We start from the raw sequence: 14,451 nt of genomic DNA, 5'->3' as shown, positions 1-14,451 counted from the left end.
TAGTTGAGTCACCACTGTGTGTATAGAGAATGGCGGCTGTAGCAACGTCCGTCCTCTGTACTGACTGACAGCTGGTTCTAATGCAGAGCGGCTTTCAGTTAGTGCAGGAGCACGGTTATAGCCGCCATTCTCCATATACATAGTGGTGAGTGAACCTGCACCAGTGCCGCCGCCATGACCGAATCCGAACATTGCATGGGGGGGGGGGGGGGATTCATGATCTTTTCCTCCCGGCAGTGGGATTTAACGTGCAGGAACCGGACAGGTTTAGAATTAGCTATTAACCTGTAGATTAACCCCATATCTTAGTTTAATATCATTTTTCTACGTGACAGGTTACCTTTAAGTGAGCTCACTTACAGATTCTAAAAACAGTCTACACCCACATGCGCACATGAAGTATTTGGCGATTTTTTTTTTTTACCTCATTACTTGTAACCAAAACCAGAAGTGGTTAAAAAAAAATAAAGAAGTGGAGCATCTGCTTTTATTATGTTTTTCTTCTGGTGAGTTTTTTTTTTTTACCCAGGACTTACGGTAATCAAATATTCAACGTGTTTACGTGGCCTTCGGCAAAAGTTCCCATGAGGAGTTTTGTAGCTGTCATTTTCTGACCTCATCTTAGCCTATTTATGGCCACAGGGTACATTAAAGTTGAATGCGCAGAGAAACAAAATGCCAAAACCAAACTGCAAAAATTGTAATAAAAAAAAAAAACACATTGTAAAAGTGATTTTGTTTTAGCCATAAATACAATAAAAATTAAATAAAATGTCCCCAAACAGTGGCTATAGATTAGAGGCAGCTGAACTACACCATCTGCACATACTCACCCAATAAATTAATTATTCCATCATTATAACATGCAAACAACTTGATAAGATCTTTAAAAAGAAGCATAAAAGCAGCATTTATAACACCATTGGTCAGTTCATTAGGGTGAACCTGCAAAAAAAAAAAAAAAAAAAAAAAAAAATGGAATAAGATTAACATAGCACCCAGCATAGGTAAAGGTAACATAAGACATGACAGTCACATAAAAACCTTGACAAAATTTAACGCAAAATAACAAAAAAAAGTAGTGCATAGACTATTGCATGGGTAACAGATTTTTAACCTATAAGCTACTGCTACATTACAAGAAGGATAAATTTATAAAAATGTTCCTGTATCCACGCTGGGTTCAATCCATAAGGTTGGTAGAAATGTATATTGTGTCTGAATACAAGCTAATTGGCTAGAAGCAGAGACAGCACATTACTACTCATACATAAAGACTTGCAGGTTAGCACATGATTGCTCATACATAAAAGACTCCCCAGGTTTAATGATGTGAATAACAATCTGCCATTATGGCCCCTGCAATACATCATTACCAATCATGTTCCCATGTAGATGGCATTCTCAGAAACAACAACATGCTCCTACGCAGAAAAACAGTCATTACCCATAAAATAATAGATAAATCCTAACAGCAAGATGTCAAGTGAATTGTGGAATGGGAAGGAAGAAGAGCGAAGAAGAGCAAGGTACAGCAGAACTTTCAAAAGTGATGTAAAAAAGGTGCCCAAATAGTTATAGTTAAAACGGTTGGAGAAAAAAAAAAAAAAAAGAGACACGGCCATCAAAGTTAAAACTGAGCAATCAGAAAGGGTAGAGGGAATTGGAGAGATGTACAACCATAATGCATGATCTAGTCCGCCCCAAACATGAGGTGATCTTTCCCTCTTGATCCACAGGACCAGTCAAAAAATAAAAAGTTTGTAAATGTGTGAAGTTATGTAATTTTCTTCTAGAAAAATAAACAAAAAAAAAAAACAAACACAGTTTTAAAATGAAGTTCCAGAAGTAAGCACTAAGGGAAACTATAAGCAGATTGGTAAGGAATTGGCTAAAACATACAAAACCGTAGTCATAAATGGTACAGTCTCTAAATGGGCTATAGTCAGCAGTGGGGTGCCGCAGGGATCTGTGCTAGGACCGATTATTTTTAAACTTTATTAATGACCTTGTGGATGGGATTGATAGTAAAGTGTCAGTCTTTGCTGATGACACCAAACTATGTAGGATATTAAAAACAGACCTTGATAGTACAATATTACAAAAGATCTGGATAAGATGTCAGAATGGGCAGATACTTGGCAAACGAGATTTAATGTTGATACATGTAGAGTAATGCACCTAGGATGGAGTAATCCTATAACTGCGTATACATTAAATGGAAGTAAACTACGGAACAGGAGAAGGACTTGGGTATTCTTATCACAAATAGAATGAGCAGCAGCACTCAATGTCAGGCAGAAGCTGCAAAAGCAAACAAGATTTTAGGGTGTATATAAAGAGAGATTAGATCCCAATGTATTGTTACCCCTCTATAAATCACTTGTAAGGCCACATCTGGAATATGGATCCAGTTTTGGGCTCCACATTTTAAAAAGAATATTCAGAAGTTAGAGTCAGTTCAAAGGTGGGCAACCAGATTATTGCAAGAAATCGAAGGCTTCCCATATGATTAGAGGTTGAATAAGTTGCATTTGTTTAGCTTGGCAGAAAAAAAACAAAAAAAAAAACAAAAAAAACTAACGACATCTCAGAGGAGATCTCATTTATCTGTATAAATACATGTGTGGTCAATACAAAAAGACTGGCACGTGACTTAGTATTGTCTTTGGAAGGAATAAGAACCAGGGGGCATACACTGCGGGTGGAATAAAAGCGATTCCGGCAGCTAAATAGGAAAGGGTTCTTTACACTTATAGCATCTGCCATTACTACCTCTTGTGGTAGGGCATTCCACAATCTGACTGCTCTAACAGCTTTTAAAAAAGGACTGGATGATTTTCTTCACACAACATTGTTGGTTATAACTGATTTAGTGAAAATGTATAATTGGTGGAGAAAGGCTGAACTAGATGGGCCTAGGTCTATTTGCAACCTATGTAACTATATAAACCATCAACGGTTCCCGGTTTGACCATCTCTTGGGGTAGAGTATTCCACAGATTAATAGTTCTTACGGTAAAGAAGGCTGATCTCCTCTGGAGATTGAACATGTCTAACTCCTGATGGAGGGAGCGGCGTCTTGTCTCCTTGAAGGGCTTTTGAATGAAACCACTTTTGACCATATTTTTTGTATGAGCCATTTATTTATTTACTTACTTTTACAAGTCAATTAAGTCCTTTCTTAGACATTTCTTCTCATGACTAAATTAAATTTAATTAATTTAGGTTTTCCTCATAACATTGATCCTCCATGCCCTTTATCTGTTTTACGGCGCTTTCTGCACTAACTCCACGACATACGTTCCATACACCGGTGCCCAGAACTGAACTACATACCGTATTCAAGACAAGGTTACAGTAAACACCATTTTTCAGTGTGAGACCTGCCCAAACAAACATGGCTTGTGCATAAAAGACTTTCATAGTCTACCATTCATCCATGGATTATTAATTTTTTTTACCTAATTTATTGCACGACTTGACGTACTGTACACAACTCACATGCCACCATGTTCTAAAATTCACATACCAGGAAAAATCACTACATCCCTAGATAAATTCCAAAACGGGGTCACTTTGTGGGTGGTTTCTACTGTTTTAAAACCTCAATGGCTTTGCAAATGTGACATATCTGCAAACAATTCCGAAGTCTGCGCCCAAACTGTAGTTTTCACCACATACAGGGTATCAGCGTACACAGGAGACATTGCAGAACAAATTGTACAGTCCATTGTCTCTTATTATCCTTATTAAAATGCAAAATTTGGAGCTAAAGTAACATTTTTATGGGAAAAAGTTGAACTTTTAATTTTTTCCTTCCATATTGCTTTAATTCTTGTGAAGTACATCAAAAGTTAATAAACTTATTAAATGTGGTGGTGAGCAGTTTGAGGGGTACAATTTTTTAGAATGGTATCATTTTTGGGTATTTTCTGTCACTTAGGCCTCTCAAAGTCATTTCAAATGTGACATCCCTAAAAAAAAAAATTGGTTTTGTAACTTTTGTTTGAAAAATTTGAAATTGCTGATAACCTTTGAACCCTTCTAATGTCCTAAAAAAAAAAAAAAAAAAAAAAAAAAAAAAAAAAAAAAAAAAGGTGCTGATGTAAAAGTAGACATTTGGTAAATGTCTTTTCCCGAAATGTGTTTTCCCGAAAATAAGCCCTACCATGAAAATAAGCCCTAGAAGGAATTTTTAGCATTTTTTGCATAACGCTTCAATACAAGGCCTACCCCGAAAATAAGCCCCATTTGCGGTTCAATAATGAAGTGTCCATGCAGCTAAAAAAAGTTAAGAAATATTGCAGGACACTTAGGCTATGTGCGCACTAGAAATGTGAAGTTTCTCAAGAAAATTTCTCGAGAAACTTCTGGGAGTGAAAGATTTCCGGACCTCCGGAAAAAATCCGCACCAAATCCGCATGCGGATTTGCCGCGGATTAGCCCGCTGAATAGCCGCGATTTTCCCGCGGGTGGTTCCCTGCGGATTTCTGCAGTCTGTAGTGCCGAAATCCGCAGGGTACCTGCGGAAATAATGGACATGTTCATTTTCTCAAGAAAGTTTCTCGAGAAATTCTTCTCGCGGAAATTTCTTGAGAAAAATCCGCACCAGTGCGCACAGCTATTTTTTTTTTCCATAGAATTTGCTGGGAAATGTCTGCACAAAGATTGCAGACATTTCTCAAGAAATTTCCGCGGCAAATCCGCGGGTAAATCCGCGGGTAAAAAGCTCTAGTGCGCACATAGCCTAAATTATAGAAAGCAGACACCCCCAAAAGAGAAGAAAGACAAAAAAGAGCCTGCAATCATACTTACCAGACACCTAGTGGGAAGACCTGTGGTGGAACGGACACCCACACAGAGACACCCACAGAGACACCCACAGAGACACCCACAGAGACACCCACAGAGACACCCACAGAGACACCCACAGAGACACCCACAGAGACACCCACAGAGACACCCACAGAGACACCCACAGAGACACCCACAGAGACACCCACAGAGACACCCCCTCTAGGTGTTCTACCACAGATTCGTCGCACCACATTTCACCGCTTTCCAGGTTCTCCTGCTGGCCGAAAACTACCAGTATCGCCGGATGTGATGAGTGTGAGCAATCTGATGTATGCGAGTGTCGGCTTGTTCTAGAGCTGGGGCAGCTGAGTAAATTGATATGCAGTGCCTTGAAAAAGTAGTCATATCCCATGAACATTTCCATGTTACACCCACAAACAAACAAATATATTATGCGATATACCAACACAAAGCAGCAAGTGTTTGTGAAATGTTAAGGAAATTATACATTGTTTTCTAATTATAATAAAAATTAAAATCTGGCAACTATGATGTGCTTTTGTATTCAGCTCTCTAGAGGCAATACTTTGTAGGACCACCTTTCACTGCAGTTACTGCTTCAAGTCTTTAGGGTATGTCTCACCAGCTGAAGCCACCAAGTTTTCCAAAAAAGTAGTACAAGTGAAATCAGTTTATTAGGTCATGCGAGTGTGCAATTTTTTTCTCCTCAAGCCGCCGTATGCAATACGTTTTTTTTCCGCAACTATTTGATAAATCATTTACAGGACCATTTACAGTGTTCTATGCTACAGAACGATCATGTATCCGTAAAAAAAAACGGATGCCACCAAGACTGTCCGTGTGACATCAGTTTTGGGAAGGGGGGGGGTTCGCACTCAGATTCGCATTGACGAGTCTCGTCTGAAGTGGTGTCCACTCGCAGCATGCAGTGATTTTTCCTCAGACAAAAATACAGCCAAAAAAAATAAATAAAAAAATATCGATCTCAGATCTGCACTGCCTCATTGAATAACATGGGTGCAAGACCCTTAGTGCTGCACTCTTCTAAGTTATATGCCAGCGTGAGCGAACCCTTAATAGCAAAAGGGCACAATTTTAATGATTGTGACCATCCTTTTAAACTAGCTTTTGGCTTCTCGTTCTGCGGGGCTACAGATATGGAAACTCGTTTTGCCTGCATTCTTCAGTCATGGGATTACAAATAATCTTTATTAAGACTATTTTAATTGCCATTTAAAAAAAGGCATATCCAATATTTGAGTATTTGGCTTAGAGCGTTCGCTATACAGAAAATAAGCTCAATAGAAAAAAAATACAGAAACACCACTACTTCTCTACTGCAGTTTGCCACAACTTTACCCCCTACTAGGAGCTTCTGTAATCTAAACATAGCATTTCACACCATACACCTAGAAATCTGCAGTCACATACTATGAGGAAAGACAATGCTAATAGTCAATTAACCAGCTGCAATGCATAACGTTTTTTTAGAGCTGGTAATAGGCCTCTATATAGGGTCATTGTGAAGGATGGCATTAATATGTGGCAATAGCAGGACTGCAGTCAGACGTCACCATCAGCTGTTATTCAAGGATTTAATGTATCTACTGTAATGGTGTGCCATGTATCACATCAACAGGAGCAGTGTCTATCACTAATGTACTAACATCCGCCTAGCTATAAAGTACCGTAATTTTTGCTTTATAAGATGCACCTTTGTTCCCACAAATTTTGGGGGAAAGTAGGGGGTGCGTCTTATAATCCGAATATATGGGTCCAGGGGAGGTGGGGGCAACTCTGGAGCGGTGCTGGTAGAGGCTGCAGGAGGCAGCGTTAGATCTCCTGCTCCCGCTCATATAATATGCATTGCCGCTGTCCATCACCATGGTGCTGAAACCGCACCGCGGCGATGAGCTGGGGGAGCGGCGCATATATCTGCCTGCGCCCCCCCTTCGATCGCACATGCCTTCCCCTCCCCCCCATGTAAGATATGGCCCCCATGCTGCTGCCCATCCTAAAATAAAAAAAGCTTTACTTACCTCCTCCAGCGTGTCTCCCCGATCTCACTGCTGCCGCTGTGATGAGGCACGCAGAGATCATGTCACTCTGCTGTGCCGATCACATGACCGACACCGAGAACCAGGAAGTGCAGGAGCTCAGCAGCACGGAGGGAGACACGAAGGATTACAGCGCTGGAGAAGATAAAGTAAAGTGTTTATTTTGCTATGAGCAGCAGCATGGGGGCCATATCAAACACAGGCGGCTGTGTGCCAGCAATAGAAGACCTGTGCCAGCTGTAGGGGATGTGTGCCAGCTATAGTAATGCCTATAGTCTTCAATGACCCCACTGCCCCACCACCGTACGGAGCTGCCGCCCCACCACCGTACGGAGCTGCCGCCCAACCTACACCCCACCTACTGTCTCCTCCCCAAAATTCTTTAGAATGTAAGCACACAAGGGCAGGGCCCTCTTCCCTCTGTACTAGTCTGTCCATTGAAACTTGTATAAAATGACATTTTTGTGTACTCACCATAAAATGTCTTTCTTGGAGCCTTTCATTGGGGGACACAGACAATGGGTAGTATGGTGTCTCCAGGGGAGGCGTGACAATGGATTGAAAAAGTGTTAGCTCCTGCCCCCACAGCATATACCCTAGCTAGGCAGGAAACTAGCTCAGTTTGGTGTAAAAGCAGTAGGAGAAGGACAACCAAAACCACAAGGGTGGGAGCTGTGTCCCCCAATGAAAGGCTCCAAGGAAGACATTTTACGGTGAGTACACAAAAATGTCATTTCCTTTCTCGCCTTTTCATTGGGGGACACAGACAGTGGGACGTCCCAAAGCAGTCCCTGGGTGGGAACTGAACTATTAACAGTGTATAACGTCAGACTAAGAGCTGACTAACAACTGCAACTGCAGTGAACACATATCAACACTGTCAAGAAACCGAGCAGTGGCCACTTATAAATGGGCCACTGCCGCCTGCAGAACTTGTCTTCCAAGATCAGCATCCGCGGAGGCATGAGTATGCACTCTGTAGAATTTTGTAAACGTGTGCACACTGGACCAGGTAGCGGCCTTGCAAAGTTGGGCCGCCGAAGCCTGATGGCGGATAGCACCCACTGCTCGCGTAGAGTGGGCCCGCACAGATTGAGGGGGAACAGAACCTCGTGCTTTGTATGCCTCACAGATGGCAGTCCTGATCCATCGAGAAATCGTGGATTTAGAAGCCTGGTTGCCCTTTTTGTGTCCTTCTGAGAGGACGAAGAGGGCATCGGACTCGCGCAACGGCGCTGTTCTGGAGATTATATCTTGTTAGGGCTCTGCGGATCTACGAGTGTGAAGGGATTTTTCAAAAAGGAGTGAACCGGGGCCGGACAGAATGACGGCAACACAATGTCTTCGTTCAAGTGGAAAGAAGATACGACCTTCGGAAGAAAGGCGGGGGAAGGCCGAAGGACCACCTTATCGTGATGGAATATCAGGTAAGGTGAGCGACAGGAAAGGGCCGCCAGTTCGGACACTCGTCTGATAGAGGTAATGGCGACTAAAAAGGCAACCTTCCAAGAGAGACGTTGAAGAGAGATTTCTCTTAAAGGTTCGAAAGGAGGAAGCTGAAGAGCTCCGAGAACCAGATTCAGATCCCAGGGATCTAAGGCATGGCGATAAGGAGGGACCAAATGCGCTACCCCTTGAAGAAAGGTACGGACCTGAGGGCGAGAAGCCAGCTGCTTCTGTAAAAAAAATTGACAAGGCAAAAACTTGACCTTTAAGTGTACTGAGGGCTAGTCCCGAGTCCAGACAATCTTGCAGAAAGGCAAGCACATCAGGGATTGAAAAAACAAGGGGCGACTGGTGATGACGGTCACACCAGGAAAGATAGGTCTTCTAGGTCCTGTGATAAATACTGGCGGAGGAGGGCTTCCCAGCATTAAGCATGGTATGAACTACCTTAGAAGAAAGACCTGACTTGGCTAGAATCAAGGATTCAAGCGCCACGCCGTCAAATGCAGCTGTGCTGTAGTCTGGTGGAATATTGGACCTTGCGACAGAAGATCCGGGCGGTCGGGGAGACACCAGGGAATGTCGCTGAGAAGTTGGAGAAGCTCTGGGTACCAGGCTCTCCCGGGCCAGTTCGGGGCCACGAGGATCACGGGAATTCCCTCCGCCTTGATTTTCTTGATTACTCTCGGAATGAGCGGAAACAGAGGGAAGATGTAGGGCAGGAGAAACTGCGACCATGGGAAGACTAGAGCGTTTGAGCTGAGCGCTAGCGGGTCTCTCGACCGGGATATGAAGGGACGTACCTTGGCGTTCATCCGAGACGCCATGAGGTCCACATCTGGGAGTCCCCAACGAAGAGTGATCTGATGGAACACTTCGTCGTGGAGTGACCATTCCCCTGCCGCTAGACCCTGTCTGCTGAGAAAGTCTGCGGCCCATTGTTTACTCCCGGAATATGGACAGCTGAAATAATGGGAATGTGCATCTCTGCTCAAAGAAGAATCCTGGATACTTCTTTCATTGCTGCCCTGCTGAGAGTTCCTCCCGGACGGTTGATGAAAGCCACAGCCGTGGCTTTGTCTGACTGGATCCGAACAGGGAGACCCAATAGCAAGGGCTGAAAGTTCTGAAGGGCCAAAAATATGGCTCTGATCTCTAGAACGTTGATGTGAAGGGAGCGTTCGGAGGGAGAACAGCGTCCGTGAACAGTGTGGTGAAGAAACACCGCTCCCCAGCCTATGAGGCTGGCATCTGTCGTGACTACTTGCCAGTGGACAGGGCGGAAGGACTTCCCTTGAGATAGGGATGAGATTTGAGTTCACCAGACGAGGGAGTGGAGCGCAGTCCGAGATAAGCAGACTGACCGGTCTAGAGAAGCTGGATTCTTGTCCCAGCAGGATAAAAGATCCAGTTGTAGAGGGCGCAGATGGAATTGGGCAAAGGACACAGCTTCCATGACTGCCACCATCTTGCCTAACACTCTCATCCCATTCCGAAGGGATGTGTGACGGCGGGAGCGGAGGGATTGGGCGGCCCGGATGAGGGAAGACCTCTTGTCTTCTGGAAGAAAAACCCGGGACTGAGCCGTGTCTATCAGCATACCTAAAAAGGTGATGCGCTGACGAGGAATGAGGGATAACTTGTTGAAGTTGATAAGCCACCCTAGCCTTGACAGCGTGTCTAAGCATATCTGCACGCTTTCTGAGCAAACTTGAGGAGAGCTCCGCTTGACAAGTAGGTCGTCCAAATAGGGAACGACCAGAACGGCTCTGGGGTGCAATGCAAAATGGACATGACGGCCGCCATGACCTTTTTGAAGACCCGAGGCGCAGTGGCCAGTCCAAAGGGGAGGGCCCTGAATTGGTAATGACGGTGTCCTACGGCAAAACGAAGGAACCGTTGATAGGACACACATATGGGAGTGTGTAAATAAGCATCTTGAACATCTATGGAGGCTAGGAATTCTTCCGGTTCCATGGCGGCTAGTACTGCTCTCAATGACTCCATTCGGAAGGTCCGAATGCGTACGGATCTCTTCAGTCTTTTGAGATCCAGGATAGGGCGGACAGAGCCATCTTTTTTGGGAACGACAAAAAGGTTTGAATAGAAACCTTTGCCGCGCTGTTCCAGGGGCACTGGAATGATATCGTTTGCTTTTTGTAACGAGGCTATGGCCTGAAATAAGGCCTGGCTTTGCGTTTCGGACTTTGGGAGACGAGAACGCAGAAACCTGCTGGCCGGCAGGGACTGGAAATCGATCTTGTAACCTGAGGTGACGATTTCTCGAACCCAAGCATCGTGAGTGTGGTCTAGCCAGATATCCCAAAAAAGCAGAAGCCGCCCTCCAACAGGAGTAGGATCTGAGGGATACCTGGCGTCATGCTGAGGGAGCCTGTGCAGGGCGAGGTCCCTTAGGTTTAGGTTGTTTGGAGTGGGAACGCCAAGAAGAGCCCCTTGAGGGGCCGGATCCTCGATCTGAGCGTTGGGACGATCCTTGAACTGAAGGTTTTTGGGAGCCGGGCCGAAAAGGACTGCCTGCGCCAAGAAGATTTTTTAAAATTCCTGGATACAGGCCGCTTTTGTGGAAGAATGGTACTTTTTCCACCCGTCGTCTCAGATATGAGTTTGTCCAGGGATTCTCCAAACAGGCGAAGACCATGGAAGGGGAGTGTGGACAGGGATTTCTTGGAGGCACTTCACACGCGTTCCATATCTTTAGCCACAGGACTCTGTGGGCAAAAACAGCATTGGCTGCCGTTAGGGCTGACAAACTAGCTGCATCTAGGGAGCCGTGAAGAAAATAATTAGAGGCTAGGGAGATCAAATCAAGGATCTCAAAAGCCTCCGGAGGAATATTAGAAGAGCGAAGCATCCTGCGTAGGTTTTTACTCCACACACCCATAGCTCTCGCGACCCATGTCAAGGCAAACAGGGGGCGAAAAGAGGAGTCTGAAGCCTGGAAAATAGACTTGACCTCCGCATCAACTGCGCGGTCGGACGAGTCCTTGAGAGACGCGCTGTCTGAAACGGACATAACATAACATATCAGATGGAAAAGGATAAGCGAATGAAGAGAAGGTTTTTTTTATTAAACCTTCTATCAGGGTGATCCCTCAGTTTAGACACGATTTGCGAAAAACCGGATCCTGGGCAAAGCACTTAGGAGGCTTCTTGGCCTGCTTGATTGCCGACTGAGAAGTCGGGTCCGGAGGCTTATCAGAAATCGACAAAGTGATTGACAGCCAAAATTAGTGTGTCTTCTATATGCCTAGACTCGGAAGGGACATCTGAATCAGAGTCAGTCTTGGGAATCGTGACTACTAAAAGTCACAGAGCCCGGGTCAGACTGACTATCGTCCGAGTCGGAAGAGGCGTAGAGGTCGCAATGGCGCCTCTTGGAAGCAGCCTTTTTACGTTCTGGGGAAGAAGGACCAGACGAAGCAGGCGGGCTCCTCTGAAGGAGCTGAGCCGGGGTAAGGCTGCCTGAGGTTTGGGATATCTGAGTGACAAGGTCATCTATCTTTTTAGACATTAGAAGAGCCCATGCAGGAAGAACATCATCAGACGGGGGTGCTGCCTGGCCGGTGGCCGGGGCAGAATCCAAAGCCTGCGCGGCCTCCTGGTCCGGCAACTGGGTCTGTTGTGACAAGGTAATAGGGGCATCGCAGCCCCGGCATAGTGGATAGCTTCGGCCATTAGAAAACGAGCGTCCACAGGTGGTACAAGCATAGTACAGGTCCGTAGAGGACGCCTGGGAAGCTTCATCACCCTTGCGGTTACGCATGTCAGCAACAGAGTCTTACAGCCCTATATAGGGATATGCCGCTGTTAGTATGAGTGAGGAGCCACTAGCAGTATTATAAAGTGACTGCTATGCACAGTCGGTATATACCGACAGCAAAATGGTATATACTGTCAAACAGTCGGCATATACCTGCAGGAAGAGCCAGTATATTCTGCTAGTAGCTGATATACACCGCTAACCAGCAGGCACACACCACTAGAGAGACAGCGATATACCGCTGAGCAGAGAGGCATACAGTGGTGCAGAAGTGCAGAGCCAAGGAGGCGATTTCACCAGTGTCTGCTCCCCACGTGGAAAATGGCGTCCAGTGTTCCTAGCAGCATGGAGGAGAGAGACGGCCCCCGGAGACTGATTGGTCTCAGGGCTGGGACTAAGCGTGACGGCCAATCAAAAAGGAGCTGCTCCTGAGTGAGGGAACGGCTTCCAGAGCAATGAGAGGGGGCGTTGCTAGAATGCAGGCCGACGTCTGGGGCTAAATTAATGAGGCTCCCCGGGATCACGGCCTGCATCGCCCCACCGGCGCCTTTCCAGGCGGCGGTTTCGATGCAGGGGACAGATGACTCGTCGTCTCCCTACTTGCTCCTGGCTCCGTCTGAAGACGTGTCGGTGATGGATGCGGGGATCTCGGGGATGAATCTTCGGCTCAAGGCTGAAGCAGGTCCTCGGCTCTGCTTAGCCCTCTGGAGCTACCTTGGTGTGAGGTGCTTCCAGGGAGCCTGGAGGGGTACGCAGACCCGACCACTTGGGCGCGAGGAAGACTGACGGCTTGTGCACGCCAGGTTTCCTCTGCCGGTACACTGGGGAAAACGGGGCAAGGCACCCCGGTATTGCCCCATAATCAAAAATAGAATGAATAAGAAAAAACAAAATAAATAAAAACAAAATAAGCTGGCCTGAGGCACCTGGTAGGGTAAGGCCAGACATCTCAGCCTCCCTGCTGATACTAGAAAAAACTGAGCTAGTTTCCTGCCTAGCTAGGGTATATGCTGTGGGGGCAGGAGCTAACACTTTTTCAATCCATTGTCACGCCTCCCCTGGAGACACCATACTACCCACAGTCTGTGTCCCCCAATGAAAAGGAGAGAAAGGAATAAATAATAAATATTATTATTATTATTATTATTATTATTATTATTATTATTATTATTAAGAGACCTGTGCCAGCTATAGGACACTTGTGGCATCACAGGGGGACGTGTGACAGCACAAGGGGGGCTATATTCAATATAAGGGGGCCATATACAGATTAAGGGGGCTAATTTTAGGATAGGGGGACTATAAGAGACATATACCCTATATGATTTGTTAGATGGACACTGGCATTAAAGACGGACCCCATTTAACATTAAAAAAAAAAAAAAAAAAATCTCTTTTCTGTCACCAAATTTGGGGGTGAGTCTTATAATCAGGTGCGTCTTAAAAGCGTAAAATAGGGTAGATAGGAGTCAGTAAGATGGCAACTTACATCAAACTCGAGAAGAGCGTCAATTTGTCCCTGTAGTATCGGCATGCCCTTGAGTAACTTTTCTGGTGCCATTGTTCGCATCACTCCTTCGGCACTACAAAAAAAAAAAAAAAAAAAAAAGTTAGTTAGTTACAAAAGATAATAAATCTGATCAAATGCATTACTATATAAGATTATCGTAAAGCCCAAGCTATTCCACAGCAAGTATTCTCTATATTCCCCGCTTGTTCACGGCCTGTATAGAATTTGCTCTGGTGATTTGCATGGTTAAAGGGCTTTACCAGTAATGGACATTTAGCACCAGGTCACAGAATAGACGATGTTTGCGGTCAGCGGGCATGACTCTGTTCTAACATGGAGTGAGGACTTCAAATGGAGTGGCAGTCAAAATGAGTGTGCACCACGGCCGTTCTAGAGAGAACAATGCTGGGCTATATTTAGTTGTACCTTTCCTAAGCAATAGCTCATCATAATGCAGCAGAGAACAATATCGCATTATACAATCATAGAATCCACCAGGCTTCTTTTGAAACCAGGAGAATGGTAAGTGCAACTCTGAAGCTACGACAGTCTAAATCAGTATCAGTAGAAGGCAAGTCATGCACTGTACATACAAATGGGGAATATATCAACTCAAACCACAAAACTAGTACTAAAAATAGCAAATTTTCAGCACAATATTATATATATATATATATAGCATATAGCATTTATTTACACACCCAAGAGCCACCAACTTTCTGAATAAAGAGGAACGCTCAACTAGAGGGAGTATGGCCGACTGCAGCCTAGCAGATGCACTTTAATGTATGGTACATAAGTGGCAAACTATAGTAGAAAGGTACTTCAGCCCGTAA

The 14,451-nt window shown here is 44.9% G+C and overlaps 1 protein-coding gene across 1 annotated transcript in view; it reads right to left on the bottom strand.

Annotated features, from left to right (window-relative positions):
* Positions 1–14,451, bottom strand: part of SNAP91 (synaptosome associated protein 91) — a 198,609-nt gene that overhangs the window by 121,181 nt on the left and 62,977 nt on the right. Inside the window, exons 5-7 of the mRNA XM_075341499.1 lie at positions 14,111–14,198; positions 13,595–13,688; positions 834–945 (exon numbers count right to left, since the gene is read on the bottom strand). Coding sequence (XP_075197614.1) covers positions 834–945; positions 13,595–13,688; positions 14,111–14,198 — 294 coding nt within the window. The remainder of the gene's footprint in view (positions 1–833; positions 946–13,594; positions 13,689–14,110; positions 14,199–14,451) is intronic.

Source organism: Anomaloglossus baeobatrachus, chromosome 3 (assembly GCF_048569485.1).
Source record: "Anomaloglossus baeobatrachus isolate aAnoBae1 chromosome 3, aAnoBae1.hap1, whole genome shotgun sequence".
In the NCBI taxonomy this organism is placed as follows: domain Eukaryota; kingdom Metazoa; phylum Chordata; class Amphibia; order Anura; family Aromobatidae; genus Anomaloglossus; species Anomaloglossus baeobatrachus.
This window is presented reverse-complemented; position numbering and strand designations above follow the sequence as displayed.